The sequence below is a fragment of the Cucumis melo genome, chromosome 1 (genome assembly GCF_025177605.1).
Source record: "Cucumis melo cultivar AY chromosome 1, USDA_Cmelo_AY_1.0, whole genome shotgun sequence".
In the NCBI taxonomy this organism is placed as follows: domain Eukaryota; kingdom Viridiplantae; phylum Streptophyta; class Magnoliopsida; order Cucurbitales; family Cucurbitaceae; genus Cucumis; species Cucumis melo.
This window is the reverse complement of record NC_066857.1, coordinates 16,524,959-16,546,068: the sequence shown is the minus strand read 5'-3', so window position 1 is coordinate 16,546,068 and position 21,110 is coordinate 16,524,959. Positions and strand designations below refer to the sequence as shown.

Sequence of the window (21,110 nt, the reverse complement as noted above, 5' to 3'; positions counted from 1 at the left end):
TTTATTTTTTGAAAATTTATTTTTTTATTAAAAAAAATTATTTATTGATTAAAAATTTGAATTTATTTTATTTACCACACTTATCTAGATAAAAGGTTGAGAAATGTAATTTAATTTTAAGTTTATTTTGCTCTAGAATCCCTAAATTTTCATTTTAAGTATGAATTTTTAGATTTGTTTTATATATTTTGATTCAAACACTTTCCAATATCCATTTTGATATTAAGTTTTTTTTATAAAACAATTGTTTTGGTCTATTTTATTTTGTTTTCATCTAATTTAATTTTCACTTGACCCCAATGTCTCACACCCCTGAATTTATATGTTAATAAAATATATTGTCCACTTACTACTTAAATGTTCGGAAACTAAACCAAAAATTTAAAACCTCAACAAAAATCGAAACTTCTTTTCATTTTTTTTTTTTAATATTTTAACTAAAAAATCAACTGATATTTTTAATAAAATGAAATTTTCGATAAAAACAAAAAAAAATATTATAAATATTTTGTAGATATTTTAATTTATTTAAAGAAAAATTAATTCTACTAATTTGATGGTTTTGTTTTCCTATTTCGTCTATCCAATGGGCATTTTCTAATTCAAAAGTTCTCGAAATGGAAACTTGAAGAAAAATTCCTTCAAAACATACAAACAATGGATCATCAACAACACTTTTTCTTTTCTCATTTATATATATTTTCTTAACTACATATATATTATCATAAATAAATCAAAGAAGAACCAAAAAAAGAAAAAAAAAATTATCAAGTGTCATTTAATCTCCAAACTTCTACAATCCAACACACAACTTTTTAATCCCAAAAAATCATACCCATTACCATTGCTATCACTAGAAGCACTAATTTTACCATTTCCACAGCTGCAATTCTTACTGTTCTCAAACCCCAAACTGCAAAAAAAGCAAAGACTATTTCTCACTTCATTCTTTATCGTCATCGCCGTCGGGTACGGTGGCGGGCTAATTCTAAGGTCGAGATTCAAATCCAAAAGCTCTTCTTCTTTTGGCGGAGAAAAGTTATTGATAACTGGTTTCTTTCTATCTTCCTGATCCTCCAACCCAGAATTGGAGGCAAAGGATATGGTGGTTGCCGGAGTTTTTACCGAAGATGAGTCAGTGATCGGTCGATGAGTTGTTGGGTCGATTCCTCGACTTAAGAGCTTTCGTTTTATATGAGTGTTCCAGTAATTCTTTATCTCATTATCCGTTCTTCCCGGTAATCTTCCCGCTATCAAAGACCATCTGTGTGGATGAAATAAAAAGTATCCATTAATCAATACTCAATTTTAAAAGAAAAAGAAATAAAACCTTCAGCAGATTTTGAACACTCTTGAATCTTAAAAGCAAATAGTTTCTTTTTCTTTGTTTTTGTTTTCATAAAATCAAAGTGCTTAGTAATTGAAATATTTTTACAACAGTTATATTTCTGTTTTTTTTTTCTAATAAAACAAAAAACAGTTACTATACGCAATTTTATTGAAATGCAAATCAAAAGGTTCAAAATTTAAAAGACGAACGATATGGTGTATTGTAAAAACATATATAGGTAAGTAATTAAAAGATACCTATTTCCAAGGAGGCTATGGAGTTTGATGATGAGGTCATCTTCATGTTGAGTGAAATTGCCACGCTTAAGATCAGGGCGGAGATAATTAATCCAGCGGAGGCGGCAACTCTTACCGCAACGGAGGAGACCGGCGGCCTTAGGAAGTGACCGCCAGCAGCCCTCGCCGTGAGCTTTGATATAAGCAATAAGACGGTCGTCTTCTTCCTTTGTCCATGCCCCTTTGTTTGTATGAGCCTTCTCACAACAAGGAGATCTTCCCATGGGAAAACAAAAAGTTTTGGTTTTTCCTTATGGGTTTTGCAAATCTTGAAATGGGTCGATTTGCTTTTCTAAAATGAAAGAAAAGTTAAAGGAATAAATTTATATATGAGAAATGAAGCAAATAAATTAAAGAAGGAAGGAGGAGGAGGAAGGCATAGGAGTTTGTTGAAAATTTTGGAAGTTTTATTGTGAGGGAGGGAGGAATGGGGCATATGGGGCTTTTAATAGAGTTTTGACTCATTTGAGAGTTTATTAAGAGAGAGAAAAAGAGGAGAGGGAGAGAGAGATTTTGATAAAGCTTCTAGATGTGAGTTGGTAAGATAGGTTTAATTAGGGAGTGGCTAGTGGGACCTTTCTTAATTTTGATTTTTTTGATTAAAATTTGGCATTACTTTTATACTCTATATTTCATTAAATCATGGGGTAAACTTAAGGTAGGTATAAAGTGTGAGAGGTTTTTATATATATATATAATATATATATATATATATATATATATATATATATATCAATATATGTGTACTACTCTCTCTCTCTCCTCTTTGTAACTTTATCCTTTTTTATCTTCTCTTTCTTTTTTGTGAACTCAAAAACAGGGTACTAGACGAGAACATGAGAAATAAATAATATATAATATTTAAGATAAATCGTTGTAAATTAAAAGGTGAAACTGTTGAAAATATTTATAAATATAACAAAATATTATTGTTCTTTTAGAATTTAATTGATGTTCATCAATGATAGATCATAATAGTCTATCAAGGATTATCATTGTTTATCATTTATTGATAGTAGGGATATTCAACTATATTGGTAAATATTTTTGTTTATTTTGTTATATTTGAAAACAATCATAAATTATGAAGTATTTGGACCTTTAAGTTTATGTGTATTTTGAAATTTAAAAGTGTTCAAGGAGAATTGTCTTATCAATTTTTATTTTATAAGAATAAGTGTGTTTGGTTGTTTATGAACTTTTAAAATGTAATCTTTTAGCCACCAACTTTTTAAAAATAGGCATGCTTAGTCCATAACGTTTCTATATTTTTTAGTTATCGATTCCGTTTTGAAGGTCCTTGAATTTTTTTCTATTATTTAAATAATTATATGTCATCCTAAATTAAGAAAAATACTTTTACAAATTAAAATGAAACTCATCATCTCTTTAGTATTAATTTTTAATTTAGATTTAAAATATCATATAACTATTTAAAATGATAAATAACTTTGGTGAGACGTTTCAAACGTGTTCTTCAAAACTCGTAACTAAAAAGGTGCATCTAGAAAACTTAGGAACCAAAATGTGCATATTTTTCAAAACTTGAAGATTTAAAATGAAAATTTTTTAATTATTTATTAAGTTTTCAAACTTTAAACGTTGTGTCTAAAAAATCTTTGAATTTTGATGTTTATGTTGAATAACATTGATGTATTCAACATTTTAAAAAACTTACAAAGTAAAAGAAAAAACGTAAATTAATCAAAAACATTATTATAGGAAATTTTTAGGGAGATCAAATATGCTTTTGAATTTTTAAGAATTGAATAGGAAATTTACAAACTAAACTTGTAAGCTAATCAAAACATTATTATAAATGCAGTGTTAGTTGCATGTTCAAATGATAATTATTTTTATTGATCTAAAGTACAAATACAATAATAAAATGAACCACACACACATATATTTTTTATTGTATTGTTGAACCTAACAAATATAGGATTTCTTTTTATCTTTATAATAAAAAATATCCCTTTCTTTTTTGTTGATGAAAGTTCAAAAAAAAAAAAGGAAAAAAGAAAAAAGAAAAACTTTCCAAGAAGGTGCAATTAATTGGTGATATTGAAAGGGGAAATGAGATTTGGTAACATTAGTTAGCTGAATTTTGTTATGTTGTGAGAAAATGTCACAAAGAGTGGTTTTGAGGGTATTTTATTATTATCAATCTTTGTTGAGCAAAAAAAGAAGTGGTAGTTGTGAGTTCTTTATTCTTTAGGTATCATATCATACAAAACCCAAATGCACAGAAAAAGGTTTCTAGAAAAGTTGGCAGTTTGGTACCAAAAGGAAGATTAGATGATGTGTGTTTCTGTCTATATATATACATATAATTATATTATATGATGGAAGGTTAAAAGATATCTATATATAACAATTAAAAATTAAAATATATGATTGTGGTTTCTTTTCCTTCATTTTTCAAATATATATATCTATCTATTTCGGATTATAAGTTCAATTCATAAAGCTCATCAAATCATTTCAATTCAATGCATTTTCTAAAAACTTCTTTGTCTTTTTCATTTCAAATTTTCGTTCGTGATTTTAATAACAATTTTCTTGTTTAGCAGAAAAAAAAATGAAAACAAACAAGTTATCAAAACCTGCTTTAAACTTTTAAAGGAAGAACACCAACTATAATAGTGTAAAACTTCTCGTGGACACTTTGAAGGCACCGACTTAAAATTAGTGGAGTGAGTTAATCGTAGTATACTTCATATGTTTGGGACACCAAGTATAATAGCTTGTGTTCCACTATTTATATCTTGTAATTAACTGCAATAAATACTAATTTAAAACCCTAAGTGCTACATTATTATTTATTATTTCTCACTCATCTTTTCTTTTCTTTTTTGTTCGATGTTTACTATTTACTATCAAACAAAAATAATTTATACTCCAAACACAAAATGTAAAAATAATTTATACTCAAAACACTAAATATTAGAATCCACTTACTATCGAAAATAATAATCAACTCATCATTTCAAATGCCTTTCAAGAAACAAATGGAGTTTAGTTTAGGAAAAAGGAAAAAAAACTTTCTTTTTGATTTATCCTTAAAACTAAAACTCACTATCTATTGTGTCCCATAGTGTCCTTTCTTCTGCTTAAAACTATCCACTCAACTTACTGCTGTTCATTACCTGCTCTCACTCTCACATGAAAATGAAACATTTTCACAGCTTTTATTATGGTTTGATTCCACACATGAAAAAAGGAAGTTAAATTAATCAATTGTTGAATAACCATGAGCCCCTCCACTCATTTAAGAGAAGGAAAAAAAATTGGATGCAATCATAGAGCCTACTCAAATATTTAATTATAAGTTGACATGTGACAATTTTTTCTAAAAAAATATGATTTTAAAATTGAATGTATGAAAGTACGAATGATCAAAATTTAATTAAGGAATCAAAATACAATTAACATAAATATAATCTGCAAAAAGGAAAGAAAAAAAAAAGTGTCCTTTGGAGATAAAGAGACGAGGAAAATGGGTGACGGTGAGAGACAGCATAGAAGCACTTTGAGGGTAATTTGGTAATGGAAAAATATAATATATATACACACATATGTATATCTATATCTATATATATATATATTATGAGTTGATCACGTGTTTAGGTATTTGAATAAGATACACTCGTGGGCCTCTTTCAAAAAGCACTTACCTAACTCTCTACTGCTATTCTATCATTCTTTCTCTCTCTCTCTCATGTCAAAAACTGGTGGTTTTAATGTTCTCTACTACCAACTACCGACTACTGCTGCCCTTTGGGCTTTGATACTAACTTAACTTGATCAATAATATTTTCCCTTCTCGTCGGTCGAATACAATAGGAATCTTCTTCTACCCATCACTATAAGAAATTTAACAGCTGTTTACCTTTCCAATGAGACGAGAGAAATGGTACGGTGGGTGGATGGATGGATGGTCGTGTATGTTGACCTGCTGAAAATTTTTTTGTACTATGACAAGATATCTTTTTAATGTATAAATAATGTTGATGTGATTGACAATTCGCATTGAAAATTTTATGGTTAGAGAAGAATGTGTACTTTGCTAGAAAATGAAAAGAGGAATATGGAATGGCAATTAAGTTGGGCAAGTTGGAGTGTTTGAGGTTGATTAAGAGAGTAAAGTTCTAAACTTTGCTTTATGAATGTGCTTCATAGAATCCTTCCATTTGAAGATATGAGTAATAAATTAAATACAATTAACAAAAAATTTACCTAACTAGCCTAGTCGACTAGTATTCTATTTTTTATTTACATTAGTAAAAAAACTAATTGAAGAGGCGAGGAATTAAACCATTTAACCATCTAGACAAGTTTTTTTTTTTTTCTCAATTCTTTCATAGGTTTTTAATTTTGTTAAAAGAAACATTTGAATTCTCCACCAAATACTAAAATAAAAATAAATAAATAAAAATTAAAACTATTTTATCTAATTTTAGAAGGACGGCTTAAATTTTGAAATAAATATTGTGAAAAGATACCAAACCAAAAAAAACACAAGAAGTAAAGCTTAGAGTATTTGAATAATATCTAGATAAAAAATTTACGAAAAAAAAGTTGTGATAATCAATAAAAAATTTAAAAAACGACTAATCTAGACAAAGGACTTCTAGAGAGATGGAAAGTGGAATATTTGACATAATGTGTAATCTTAACATTTATTCTTTTACTTTCTTGTGTTTGGTTTGGTTGTAGGACTTGATGCAATAGTCTAGTCTAAATCTACATTAAAAAAAAAAAAAAAAAAAAGACCAAATAGACTATGTTATATAAATACATTTTTTCCCCTGGGTTTGGTGTGGGTGTGGGTGTGGGGAGAGCACAAAAAGGTATAAACAAAATAACAAAAAAAGAATTAAAATCCAACAAAACACAAATACTAAATAGCTAAAGAATAAGACTTGAATGTTGAATCAAAAGGCTACAGTCTGTTGGCTCTACAAAGTGTTTTCTAGAATCAATGAAACTTTTCTTTTTGGTTGGTAAGGAAAAGGATTGGGAGTGGGTTGGAAGATGATAAAAAGAAACAAAACAGAGAGATTCCACAATTCAAAAAAAGGCAGCTGTTTGTTATTTGTGTGGATACCCACGGCCACCACCCACAACCACAATCCCCTCCTTGTAAATACCAAAACAAAAAAAAGGGCTCTAAAATCATTCTCTTTATTGTTTTTTTACAAACTGTATATGGTGTCAATTCCATCTACTGGAGACATCTTTTCTAAATAGTTAATTAAGTTGTCCATCTTTTGGTGCATTTCATTTTGGCTGTTTTTGACCACCTTCATTCAATATTATTATTTTATATCATCTCACCACTCTCGTCTCATTCCTTCATCAAATTCAAGGATCAATAATGTTCCTCGAGCTTAAATATAAGACCAAAGAAATTAAAAGGAAATATATCTTTTTTTTTTTTGGTGAAGGATACTATATAATAGTAAAAAGAGAGAACATAGTTAGTGTGAAAAAAAAAAGGGAAGAGTCTAAACGATTTCGTTAGTTAATAAAGAAGGATCCCAGGTATTAATATGTTTTAAAAATAATCAAAGCCTAAGGCTTTAAGCCAACGAAAGGCGTACACTTGAGTCACACCCTTTTCAAGGCGATACATCGGGACCCAGACAGACAGCTTGAGCATAGGCAAGTACCCCGGAGGGCTTATAAAAACACTGCCAACATATAACAAAAGAAAAAGGTGCTCTTCTAATAATTGTTTGTTGAATCTGGACTCCAACAATGGCCAATTTATCCTAATCTCAACTGAAGCTTTTGTATACAATAAGTTAGAAATTACCTGAAATAAATCATCAGATATGAGGTGACCATCTGAAATGGGTAACAAGAAAGTTCGCAAGGAATTAAACATATAAAGCAAGACATAAATTTTTTATGTTATGATAATAGTGTCTTGCAGAGTGATTGTGTTTATAAAGCTAATACATAGAATCAGTATATAAAGTATCAAATCACAAGTGCACAACTTTCCAGGTCTAGAAATGAACTCAATAGTGAATGCTATATAGACAACTAGTCGACCTTGCTACCGTAATTACTTCGATTTTTTGCGGACTTCATATAAGTAGCTCAAAATTACCACAGCAGCTGCAACCGCAACTCCAACGGCACCCTGTGCTAATACAAGGCTGTCTTTCACAATCGCCTTAGCAGAACCTGGAGTGAACCCAAGCTCCGAAAGTTTCTTGTGTGATTCAGCATAATCTTTGAAGAATGCATCTTCATCCTGTACAAATTGGCAAAAACATAATAAGAAATGACTCAATATATATGGTATCTCAATAGAAGAATGGCTTAGTCATATTCATTACTTCCTTAAACTATGGCATAAATTTCAAATTGGATCCTTAATTTCCGGTTGTTATCAATTATATTAGAACTATCATTTAACTGTTGGATCCTTTCTTTAAAATCTGTCATGTCACGAATGTGGCAGTGGTACAATGTACCATAATCATTAATTCTGAAGACCCATGTAGCCTACCAAGTTTTCAACAAATACATGCCACAATAAGTTTAGTTCAGTAGTATTGACATGAGTTCAGTCTTTAGAGGTCAGAGGCTCAATCCCCATCCTGCAGTTTTACTAAAAAAATGAAAGGCACGATTCTATCTAATCCCCTACCCAGAGTTGTACTAAAAAAGTTACACGCTCCAGTGACCTTCTGAGAAACTATACACACCGGCCAGTTCTAAAGTTCTAATTGGTGGTATTCTTTTAACTAGTTCCTCTATTTAGGTCACTTCAAAGAACTTCATAGTCCAAACCAAACTAATTCTTTATTTAAAGATTGATTTAATTAGACTACAGAATTTTTAGTTTCCCACTTTTCCATAATGCCTACAAGAAGACCTTACTTTTGCATACAATTCCACATATTGGCGGAACTCAGGATCTTCAAGTAAAGCCTTGTCCGTAGGAAGTTTTAATAATCCCTCTGTTTCTCCTTTCAACAGTTCCCTATCAACACCAAATTGCAAACAATTAGAAATAACAGCATGCATGGCCTATTAAAATGATACAGGGATTAGTCTGAGATGTAGCTCAAGTCCTACACAAAGTATGAGTTATCAAACTTCAGAGGATCCTCTGTCCAAGGTCCATCAAAACCAGATCTCTCCGGATGAGCTCTTCCCTATAACATCAGAATTCACAACATATGATTCAATTAGTAAAACAAAAATAAACCCATGCAAGAATAAAATGTGTGAAGAAATTACCAAAGTGTGACCCCCGGATAATGCAACAATATCCTTGTCAGACAGGCCCATCCTATAAAAGATGTCACGCAGATGTGGTGCACCTATCACCAAGATTAGAAAAACGCTAACATTTAAGAAATCAAGTTTGGTAAGTGACAATTTCCTAACAAAACTAGAGCACGACAGCAAAAATGCACAAAACTTGTAAAATTTGAATGTATCTTTATCATAAAACCCCAGGAGAAATTAAGAAGCAACTTCCAGTAAACTACAAATAAATAGGACAAAATATTTTATTAAAAAAGCAGTCTAAACATGAATTATCATGATTTAAAGCATATAGGACGTTCTAAAAAACTATTGAGGTTTACGTCTTGAGACTTGCCTTGAGCTATCGAAGCTTACACCTCGAGGCTTGCCTCAAGGCAAAACACTATGTTTTAGCCTTGAGAGTAACGCCTTTGTTGAACCATAAGAGGCTTATGCCTCTCACAAATGACTATGAGGCTTACACCTTCGTGAAAAGGCACTTAGGCTTACAACCTCTATGTCTCGCCTAGTGATTAGAAAAATAATAGTGATTTGCCTAAATTTTAAAAAATAATAAGGTTTGAGTTGTGACAATTTGAACTACGACTATTTTTATTGTTGTGAACTTAAGAATGCTGAGAGCACACATATATAGTGTAAATAAATCCCATTATTAATGATGTTGAAGATGTCCTTTTAAAATTTATTATTAAGTGAAAATTATGCGGGAGAAGTTTCTTTCTACACTTTTATATGATTATCATGTTTAGCAATACTTGATTATACCAATTTAGGTTTTGTGAAGTGTATTTAACTCATTATTTGAGGCTTACGCTTCATACCGTCTTGAGGCTTACGCCTCCCTCTTGAAGAGGAAAAGCTTCAAGGCTGCCTTTATCCTTTTAAAACATTGGCATATACAGTGAAAGTATTAACAATATCAACATAATTAAATCACATTTTAGGTTGCCGCACCGGCACCTTATGATTCCATATAGAACCTCTAAGCCGTCCAAACACCTACAACTTACTTTCATCTTAAACACAAGAGCCACAATTTTACGGAAAATTGTGCAACTAATTAAAACACGATAAGCAATTGCAGATCTTCTTCCTTTTCTCTCTTTGACAATTGATTATAAAATAAAATAAAAAAATTAAACCAGTTAGCTCAAAACTCAACCATAATAGTTTTCATTCACACTAGATGCAGAGAAGGCATTCAGATATCATTCAATTTGCAGGACAGGAAACTATATACAAGATAAAGGAATTATTATACCTTTTTTGGCATCAGGAAGGTGGCCTTCCTTAGGACAAATGTTTGAATCCTGAGAACCCAGGATTTAGTTATTACTGGAACAAATAATATAACCAGCAGCTGCTACATTCACAAAGTAAACAAATAAATTACTTTACCTTTCTACCGGGAACAAAGTCAATGGTGGGGCCTCCAGTGACCTCAACAGCAACAACGCCAGCTAGCTGAATTGAGTATATTTTAAACACTATCAGACCTTAGTCAATTGTATACAGCTCTAGCATTGATGAATTGAGAAAGCTTGATAATCTCATTGTTTTTGCCACAGTAGATGCATTGTAATGTATAACAATCTCTGAGTCTGGCTTGGTAAATAATAGTGAAAAAATTGTTGATGCTAAGATCAGGTAAAAATGATTTTCTGAAACTCTTGTATGTGCATTTGCCTAAAGTTTACATCGTCACTAGTTTGCTCCATGACTGGCCCCACCTTTTGGTCAGGGAGGCTATAGGAACAAATATATGAAAATACGCATCCCACTTTTAGTTTGGAGTGAGATGGGGAGCAAATGCGAACAGCATTTTGACCAATTTCTCCCCAACTCCAAATGCAACTTATAACAAAATAATTTATCATTGCCAAAAAGATTCAACAATACTGATTACAGTACAAAACATATATAGTTTTAAAGTTAATTCAACGACTTTGTCAGTGTTATACAATCTTCCTATTACAATTTGCACTTTTTATCAAACTTTTATCTAGGAGTTATGAAAAAGTATATGTAAAACTGGTTCTTAAAATACAAACTTAGGGACATATAGCATATGGACTTGGAAGAAGCATGCATCTTTTCCACTATAAAGAAATATAAAAATCACAGTACATGAACTACGCTAATAAAATTTCAATGACAACATATTTCTCACGTTAAGATTAACAAAAAAGGAAAATTCAAACACACTGAAGCAGCATAATTTTCTATAACATATATATCAACCGCATAAAGACAAATGGTAGACCTGTTCGTCTAATCTCAATTCATATATTGTTGATAAAAAATAACATATTCCTCATGCTAAGATTTAAAAGGCATATGATTCCTTTAATGCAGATTCCATTCAATTCCACATAAAATAAGGCGAAACCAAGAGTCCTAGAATTACAAAAATGTAGGCATATGAATAGTACCATAACAGTTTCACTTACCTGGTACAGGTCTGCGTAAGTAATCTTAGGATGTTTAGACTTCACTTCCTCTGTCATTAAAGAAAGAAGCAATCATAAATATCAAGAAACATCAGTTGTCAACACTCATTTGTAGAGACAAAACACTGTAGAATTTCCTATACTTGAAGTGCAAGTCGAATATGTTAATTTGCAATACTTAACGAACATTCTCTATAAATAAGACAAAATCTTGAAAAACTCCATTATAATTTTGAATCTAACAACAGTGGAGTTACTTCGAACATTACTCAGATAAATTATTAGATTGACTCTCAGTTTGCATGATCCACAACGCAAAGAAGGAAAAAACTAAAGGAATAAAAAAAAGCATACCACAAAAATCAATAGCTTTTTTCAGTCCATTATTAGAACCATGAGAAAACTCCTCCTCGTTCCTAATCGATCCATTAGGTCCACCAATTTTCGTAACCACATCATAAGTGCCAGCGTCATGCCAACTACAAAAGACGGAACCGTGTTTGAAACATTAGAAAATAAAATTGCTACAATCATCCATCGGAAATCACTCCATCAGAGAAAGCAAAGCTTCATTCAACAGAAATGAGAAAAACAGCGAAATCAAAGAATTCCTACTAATCTCATCCATGCAATTCCAGCAAAAGAAAGAACAAAAAAATAGCAGAAATCAACATCAACAGAAGTCAACTGTCCGTCTACTTTCATTCAATCAACCGAAATGGATAGAGAAATGAAATAACAATCCAAGACATATAATAGAAACGAGTATTCCTGATAAAATAGTCAACGAAAGTCAATGTAAGGAGAGCATACGCCAAACGAAGCATGATCGGAGCACAATTCCGATTAGCAATGAGAGCGCGAAGGTCACGGCGAGCCTTGTCGATCTCCTTGAGGTATTCGGTGTCTACGACGGGCAAGGCCATGGGAGGAGGAGGCTAGAGAGCACCAAAAGGGAGGGCGTTTGACTGGTAGAGAAGAGAGAGATTAGCTAAGGAAGAGGATGAAGAAATTATTGATGGAGGAGGAATGGAAATTATAGTTAGTATAGAGAGAAAGGAAAGTGAGGAGAGGAGAGGAGAGGAGAGTACCTCGAAGTTAGCAAAAATCTGCTTCCCCAAACTTTTGATAATGCGACCTTCAAAGCTCATCCTTTGGGCCATCAACCGCCACATGTATTTATATGAAAATTTTCAGTGAACCAAAATTATTTTGCTTTTTTTTTTTCTTTTTTGTTTTTAGTTTTTGATTGGAAAATTGGAATTCCCATTGCCACATCAGCCTCCCGGTCTTCTCTTGTCAGCCCGCCATCTTCTTCTTTATCAATATAATTTTTCTTTTTTAATTTAAATGCATCCTTTTTTCTATCTCTTCGACAAAATATTTATATAAAATAAATAAATAAATAGGTCAAACACCAAATGTAATCATAATTATTATTATTTTGGAATCTAATGAATCCAAAATGTAATCATAATTATTATTGTTCTGGAATCTAATGAATCATTTTTCTGTCCCTAGCTTTGTAGTTCACATTAAGATTTCTCATTGAGATATGGGGTGGTTGGGTGAGTGTTGTTTAGTGTGCAGTTATTTACTCTATTTGATGTTCTTTTTTAATACAAAACTTATTAGTAGATATAGGAATAAAATGGAAATGTAAAGATTTTTCCTTCCCCAGATTTCGATTTCAAACTTCTATCTCGAGAATTGTCTATTTGTCTTAGAGTTTTCATGCGTAGTTCTAATTTTATCTATATTTTTCAAAGTTTCATATTTATAACTTTATTTCGTTGTTTTGAATTTGACTTTCATTTTATCTCAATTTCAAACTACTTTTAGAATGTTTGTGTTAATTTTCTAGAACTGATTATAACTAAATTAACCTTCACTATTCTTTTTGCATAATTAAGAATAAAAAAAAGTTCTATTATGTATGAGTATTATAATTTCATTTACATTAACTTTGAGGACAAGAGGTGAGCAATGTTTTAACTTAGAATTACGGTACATAATCTTAAAATTTATCGACCATATATACAAACTAAACTCAAAGTATAAGAGTAAAGCTATAGCATTTTAAAACTTTAGGGATTCAATAGTAATTACGTAAAAAAAAACTTAAACTAAAAAGCTTATTTTTCTAAAAATAAAACTAAAATTATACGTCGTGTTTAAATTGATCGATAGTGTCAAATTTATAAAATAGAAAAATCATATTCCCACAACGATATTCTTTTAGAAAATATTTAAGGTAAGAGATTCCAAACTCTTAAAATATAAATGTAAGCTACTTTCATATCTACTCTCACTTGTCGACTCAGAAGAGAATGGGCACAAAAAAAATCAACATTTCAAGTAACATAATGAAATATTTTGGTTCTATTACTCTGTTACAAACAAAATATTGATACCAAACCTAAATTAGGAAAAGGATTTAAATGCCTCTTTATTTATAGAGACAATGAAAGAATAATAAAATGAATTTGTATAGGAAAATGTCTTTCTTGTCTCTTGCTGTATTCCCCACTTGATCCATAGAAGAGAAGACTGAAAAACTAACCAAGAAGAAAAATATATAGGTACTTCAGGATGAAGTCCTCCATTGCAACTCAATCTGAATCCTTCCATTCTTTGAGTCTATAAGGTGATACTTTTCGTTTATTCTTTTGTTTGTAACAATGTCAGAAAGATTGATTTCCACGTATCCCAATGATTCCTGTTTCCAAATATTGAGCGTCACTTCTGATTTTTACATAAGGTCTAGACACTAAAATATTTGTTAGAGATTCGACATTGATATTATAGATTAACCAATAACTCATATATCTTTTATAAATACATATAAAACTTAACAAACTGTTCTTGTTAGTATAATATGAAAGTAAAAACAACTTAATTAAAATTTATTTGTTTTATAGTATTATCTATTAATATACTAATATGTTATCAGTATATCTATAGAAGTGAAATCTCAATATTGATATTTTTAATCTTAACTTTCACAACCACATCCTGTCATCTTGATCTAAGCGATCACTTTCTTTTTGACATTACCTTTAGAAGATAGAAGAAAGGATTCCATCTATAACTACTTTTTAAATTTTTAATAATAACGGTTACATATTTAAAAGTAGAGAAAGGTTTTAAAAGGTAAAAGGTGATTTGTAGCCTATTAGAGACATTAAAAATACTTTCAATAGAAAAGCAAAACTAGCTCTTTTAGGTGAAAGAAATATTTTCAAAAGTTATCCCAAACTCACTTGAAAAAGTTTATTGGTAGTTAGGTATTTTTACCCATCGAATAACAAAATATTGAGGTTTAATGCACCCATAACCTCTATATCATAAAATGTTTTGAATTTTTTTGTCAATATTATTCATTTGAGTTTATAACACAGGTGGAGATAGAGATTCAAACTTTTGCTATTCTTATCTAAACTAGAAAAGACTTGACGAAGAAAAGTAGTTGACAGCTAGTTAACTACATACCTTCGGATGCAAGAGGCCCATTCTTGATGAGGAGCTGAGAACTTCCACATATAATTTATCATTTGTGGGTGGTTCTTCAAGCATAAATTCAAACTCTTCTTCCCACCTAGGGTCTCTGTTCTTCTTCAAACGCTGCAAATGTAAAAGGATAATTTATTATCCGCAATGCAAAGGCTGAGAGCCTCAAGAGCAAACACTCTTAAACATTATAAAAAAAATGACAAGTGAACTAAGAAACATTGATCTCTAGAAACTCTCACTTGTTATATGGACAATTCCTGTTGTTTATCTCAATACGTTTCTTATTTCTATGTCTCACAAAGAAGAGAGGACAAGTAAATCTCAATAGATTTCTTAAGGCCTGGTCTATTTGATCTTTCGTTTAATTTTCAGATTTTGAAAATTAAGGCTATTGACACACTCTTTCCAACTTTAAATTGTTTGGATTTTTAAAATTATTTTTTAAAAACATGTTTTTGTTTTTAGAATTTGATTGAAAATTCTACTATTTTACTTAATAAAGATGCAACTGTAGTAAAAATTGAGAGGGAACAAACTTAATATTCGACAACCGAAGATCAAAAATCAGATAGTCACCAAATAGGACCTAAGTAATATACCTTAGTTCTTTTCTCTTCCCCTTTAAACAGAAGCCTCACATACGGATTGTTGTGGTGCTTGCCTTCAACATCTTGAGCTTCGTGAACGATAACTACGAGCAGACCTCCATTTTCTGGGGTTCCTTCCGGAGCATTCTTTACTTTTTGTGGATCATCCAAATCTCCAGCTAATTCATCTTCCTTCAATGGTTTATAAGTCAATTCAACCACAATCTGCCCCCTGTTCTTTTCATTTTGAACATCATCCGAGTCCATGTTCTTCAGCAGGTCAAGGGTGAAGACTTTTGACTCTTCAGGAGGAAGATCTCTCAAAGGAACTAGATTCATGCCCATCTTGTCATGCTTACCAACCTTAATTTGAACATTAACTAAATGATTCAGAAAAAGAAATAATAGACTAAATAGAGAAGGATCAAGAAAGAACATCAAAATTACTGACTTGTTCCCAGTCGTAAACTTGGAACTCTATGACTTGAGAATTTGGATCTTTAACCACCAAACTGAACTCTTCATTCCATTCAGGATTTAAATTCTTATTTTTCACGGTGGTCTTTTTTGAAGGTAGATTGTCCTCAGTTAGCTTCAGTTTCACATAAGGATCCGATGCACCTAAGAGGTCTTTCTTTTTCAGCCTCATTGCTCTTACAATCTTCACATCTAGAATTCCGACTGGCTTCCTTAGAGCTCTATGAAGTTTAAGTCAATTATGTTAGCACATAAAAGAAGACAGCCTAAACACAAGTTTAATAACATTGAAACAAAGAATATAAGAACATACGTTGATGGATCCATAACTGTTATATCCAGGGTTTTAGGCCATAGATACATGTTGCCAACCTGATCTTTAATAGTCTCCTGCAGTTATAGTTCTCAATGCAATCAGGAACATGATTTACAGATGTCGGCTTCAAACAGAAGGTGACACAAACTCATTTGAATACAACTTTGAGATTATCTGTCCTAATGATACGTCTTATCGAAATGAATTTGGCATATTCTTTGAGCATTCAATCTCAAAACAAGGAAGATCATATCCAAATATATAGCTATCATCTTCGGAGTGAATTACGATAGCGGCTGATAGATGTTACAACTTTAGAGAGTTAACTTTACTTTAAATGTTGTACTATATTAACGCGCGATGGAACTTTTAAGCCACATTCGTTCAGCTTATGATTATAGTTCCCATGTCACTCATTTTTGTGAAAAGGAAAGCAGAAAGCAAGGAGAGGTTATAATGCCTGGACAAACTGGTGGAGACCCGGAATTGACATCAAGTCAGCCCCAACAAGCTTCAGCCCAAAATCAACGTGTGGCTGCCAAAAACAACCGCAGAATAGTCCATCAACATAATAAATATACCATAAGCTGTCTAAAACCTTGACTAGAAGGATCGTTCATAAGTGTTGGAAAGAGCGAGACCAAATTCTAGCCTGCTGGATTAATATCAGCATTAATTAGAACTTTCCTTCAATAGTATAGTATAAATTATCAGAAAAATTGAATATCATACGAACATCTTATCTAATTCTTTTTTCTATATAGTTAACAGAAAATTTAGTTTCTCCAACCCATTGTGGGACATTGCAAAGAGGCAAGGGTCAGACACGTTCCCGGTCACAAAACTCGAGTAAATACCAACAACAAATGCAATGCTGACTCGTGATCACAAAACCTTTTCCATGAGCGAGACAAAGATATTTGCAAAACAAGGAAAGCTTGGAACCAATGGCTTCAAGGTAATACGTGGAGCCGCAAAAACTTGCAAATCTAGGATCTGTGGTTGTCACACAAAGAAGAATGAAAAAGCAGACAGGGGTTCTGTCTCATTATCCAAAAATCATCTAAAATTTTATCCATATAATAAAAGAAAATGCATCTCACGTTCTCACCTGAACAGTTGCTTTCAGTCCAAATGCTTTGGCTACAACCAAGACATTTGGATTTCCAGCCCATTTTATTGAAGGTTCCATTATCAGCTCCTTCTCATCGGTAGAATAGACTTTCATGCCTAGCAAGAACAATGATCATAAGAAATAATATCAGTGGTTATCTTCAATAGAAATAATGATACAGATAATTAAAATCTCAGAATGCAACAGATAAAATGCAAAGACGAAAAGTATTGGTTTGTTCAACTATGATAAGCTCCCAACAGATTTTTGGTCCACACGATGCAATGTAGCAGAGTCCTATTTCCCTAGTCTTGTATTGAGCTCTTTTCTCTTTTTCAAGACATTCTAAGGTGCAGAAAGAAGCGTCTATCACAACCTTACGATGTGAAGATGCCAACATAACTAAGAAATAGATAACTAATATACTGTAAGAGTACTTTCTTCTTCTCTTATAGAATGTTTTGCCTAAATTCACAAAATAGAAGATGCAATGGAAGATTTCTTTAAAATCAACTCCAGCGTGTAAATGCATTCAATGGAGAAGCTAATATATTGAACCAAGAAAAGTTGAATCACATCAGTACCTTGAAAAGTTGGCGGCAAGGACCCCAGTGTGAGTGCTTCAAATTCAACAGAATCGATCTTAAATTTGGGAATTTGCTCTGCAATTATAGGTTTGGTAATATTCTTTGCTGTTTTGCATATTGCCTGTGTCAAGAAAAAACAAAAAATTTCTGAACAGATGCATAAGAAATGGAGATGCTACAAAAAGAGGGGGGGAAATCAAAAGGTAAAGGAAAGGGCAAATAAAATATGTGGCAGCATGACAGTGGAATTAACATAGTTAACCAACAAAAAAGTTGATAGAATAACTTAAGAATGGGCACTGCTGATGAAACAGATAAACCTTATCAAGATAGGGCCACATATATTCAATAAACCTGTTGAGCCAGTCAACCTACAAAAAAGCAGAAACTAGCTATAAGATAATTCAGTTGAAAGGAAAAAAGATAATAGGACAAGACGAATTAAAAGCAAGTTGTACATACACGATCATAGTCTGGACATTTCACCCACAGTGGTATCTCAGGAAGCATTTGCTGCAACCTTATTGTGTCCTCTTCGAGAAGTGGACGAATTTCATGATCCTAAAGAGGCCATTCCAGCATAAATTCTTCAAAATCGATAGGGTGTAGGAGAGGCATTATAAAGAGAACAAAGCACTGAAAAGTTGACCATCCATCTTAACTTCTACCTCTAGTCTATCCGGTTAAGCAATTGAATTATATTTGCATAGAAGAACTAAACTTGTGATTGCAGCACAAGATGCAACTAGTAACAAGGAGATCACATTATGAATCTCGAATCGCATGTTTAGCTCAAGGAGTTGGATTTGGGGGAGCGGAGTTAACAACTTCAATCCTTGTTTTACCCAATGAATTTGTGGACCCCACGATTAAAACATCAATTTTTGGCGACTTTTCAACTTTTTATACTGTGGGGTCAAGGCGAAACAATTCTCCAAATTTAACAAATTTTACACTAAACAACTTCACTCCTTATCCCAAACGCCCTCTAAAAATGACTCGACCAAAAAACAAAATCATTTTCCAAGAGACTGGTTGGTTCACTGGCAAAGTAAACATTTGGGTATACAGACAAACTTCCTTCACCATCTCCATGAAAGAAAATCTTCAATAACCAATTCAATAGATCATTGTTCACAATGTGAACTCAATTTCCAAATCTAATCATGGTTTCATGATCCTACTACATTTTATTGTCAAGATAACTCAATAGGATATCCTAAGCAATGATCATCATGACATAAACCCATTTACTATTTACGTTGACCTTAAGATTTGATCCAAATAATCCGAATAACTCAAAAGATAACGAAACATTGTTAATGTCTTCATCCTTGTTAACTTCGAAGTACCATTGGTACAAATAAATACCTCTCTCGTGACACAAATTTCTTTTCGATAGGAATAAATATAGAATCTATGGAGCAACTTATTAGAAGTACAAGTTGTGCAACAACATTTCCTATCTGAAGGAAAAGGATAAATGATCCCATGATCCTGAACTATCCTTACCTAGAATCTCAAATCTCAAGTTTGTCTATGAAGAGTAGATCTAATAATATAAGTGTATAGAATCAATCAGCCCTCATTAGTAAGTGCTACAAGATCATGTTCACGGAAACTCTGGTTACATAGAAGCGAATGTATTAATTAGGACAAAAACATTTTCTTTTCCCAGTGAAATGCACCACGCATTTGAGGAAAACCCAAAAGCAAGGGAACACTAACCTCAACATTATTGGGTTGAACATAGATGAAAAGGAAGTAACCAACAACAAGGCCAATGGAGATCCCAACTCCAAATCCAAAAAAGCCCAATATAGTACCAAAAAACCCCATTTGAATTCCAGTTTTCAGGATTCAGAAAAACTTCCCAGCTTCGGCCTTTGAACTCAGTTCCAACAATGCAAATAGCCCCCTCTGTTCATCGATTTTCCCGCGGCTTCCTTCGAATAAACTTGTAGATCAATCAATAAGAATATTATACAGATGGGGAATAATTATACATGGAAAATGCCAAGCTTCGTTCTTGATTTCAACGACCAAAACAACAGTTAAAATCGAAACGCAACAGTCAATGGAAAAATGATAAGCAATCATTGAAAAATGGAAGCATTATTTTACGTTTTTTTTGTTGCCGATTTCGTTTTTCTCGCAAGAAATTGTAGAAATGAAAACATTGTTTGATGATTTAGTTTGAGGATCTCCGAAATAGGCAACGATTTGATTCGCGGTTGTTATGGCGTGGCCTACAACTCAATCTATATATATATATATATATATATATATATATATATATATATATATATTTTAAAGATACCGTTAAGGATAAAATAATAAAAATGATTGTAAAGCGGGAAATTTCAATACTACTTGCCGCCACGTTTCTATCCAACATGTAAAGATGGTTGGTTGTGAGAAGAAATGAAAACAGTTTTATTAGTTATTCATAATAATGGTCACTAGTAGACGTATTATTAGTGTGTGTATATATATATAAATTGTTCAATCACTAACATACATAAATTTGATATTTGTTTCTTATTGTTAGAGGTCAATTAGCCATATAGACTTTTATTCTCTCTCCCATGCTTGATGAGAAAATTCTCTACAATCTCACTAACCTATTCTGGTGTATTTAATTATTTTTATTCATAGTAAGAAAATCATTTAAGAAGTAATTTTCCTACGATTTCAATACTCAAATTTGGAGTCCTTATATTTTTTCGATATATTTTTCCATTTTTTTTTTATCTCCGAAGATCGAAGGTAATAGGGCAAGTAATGAAAAGAGTATACTTCCACCACCGACGTACTTCTATCGGTACTTAAAAGTGGTGTTTTATACATTTATCATTAGATACATTTTTTTAATTCTTATGTGGACAAGTGAAAAGTGTTACTCTCATGTGCCTTAGTGGGCTTTGAGTCTAAAATGTAAGTGAGTTATTTCCACCGATATTATTTTATTGGTAATCTTGTACAAGAAATATGTTTTCAAGCGATAAAAAAGAAAACACACGTTGTAATTTAAAAACAAGCAAATAGTTTAAGTATTTTTGAGAGAGAATTGTTTTAAAAGTTTGTAGTGGTAGGCCTAATAGTTTTTAACTTTATCACTTATATATTTTTGTTGTATTTCCA

At 31.8% G+C, this 21,110-nt stretch overlaps 3 protein-coding genes across 4 annotated transcripts; all 3 read right to left on the bottom strand.

Moving 5' to 3' along the window:
* Positions 1–658: 658 nt before the first annotated feature.
* Positions 659–2,135, bottom strand: LOC103490294 (myb-related protein 308-like). Its single transcript, XM_008449744.3, has 2 exons — positions 1,588–2,135; positions 659–1,264 (listed from the first exon to the last, which is right to left on the bottom strand). The coding sequence occupies exons 1-2, from the start codon at positions 1,848–1,850 to the stop codon at positions 775–777; spliced, it is 753 nt and encodes a 250-aa protein (XP_008447966.1). The 5' UTR covers positions 1,851–2,135; the 3' UTR covers positions 659–774.
* Positions 2,136–7,511: 5,376 nt separating this feature from the next.
* Positions 7,512–12,568, bottom strand: LOC103490293 (L-ascorbate peroxidase 3). 2 transcript variants are annotated; one of them, XM_051090375.1, is made up of 10 exons: positions 12,464–12,568; positions 12,186–12,340; positions 11,727–11,851; positions 11,373–11,422; positions 10,321–10,386; positions 10,184–10,232; positions 8,890–8,972; positions 8,725–8,804; positions 8,527–8,629; positions 7,512–7,894 (listed from the first exon to the last, which is right to left on the bottom strand). In XM_051090375.1, exons 2-10 carry the CDS (start codon positions 12,296–12,298, stop codon positions 7,703–7,705), a joined length of 861 nt encoding a protein of 286 aa, XP_050946332.1. In that variant the 5' UTR covers positions 12,299–12,340; positions 12,464–12,568; the 3' UTR covers positions 7,512–7,702. The 2 variants fall into 2 exon arrangements, with proteins under 2 accessions (XP_050946332.1, XP_050946333.1); XM_051090376.1 differs by having other exon boundaries at positions 12,186–12,526.
* A 1,135-nt stretch (positions 12,569–13,703) lies between these two features.
* On the bottom strand, positions 13,704–20,134 carry LOC103490292 (synaptotagmin-2-like). The gene is made up of 12 exons (XM_008449740.3): positions 19,695–20,134; positions 18,429–18,527; positions 18,287–18,337; positions 17,964–18,087; positions 17,377–17,495; positions 17,160–17,261; positions 16,726–16,800; positions 16,263–16,339; positions 15,924–16,170; positions 15,485–15,835; positions 14,865–14,996; positions 13,704–14,091 (listed from the first exon to the last, which is right to left on the bottom strand). Exons 1-12 carry the CDS (start codon positions 19,803–19,805, stop codon positions 13,960–13,962), a joined length of 1,620 nt encoding a protein of 539 aa, XP_008447962.1. The 5' UTR covers positions 19,806–20,134; the 3' UTR covers positions 13,704–13,959.
* Positions 20,135–21,110: the final 976 nt, after the last annotated feature.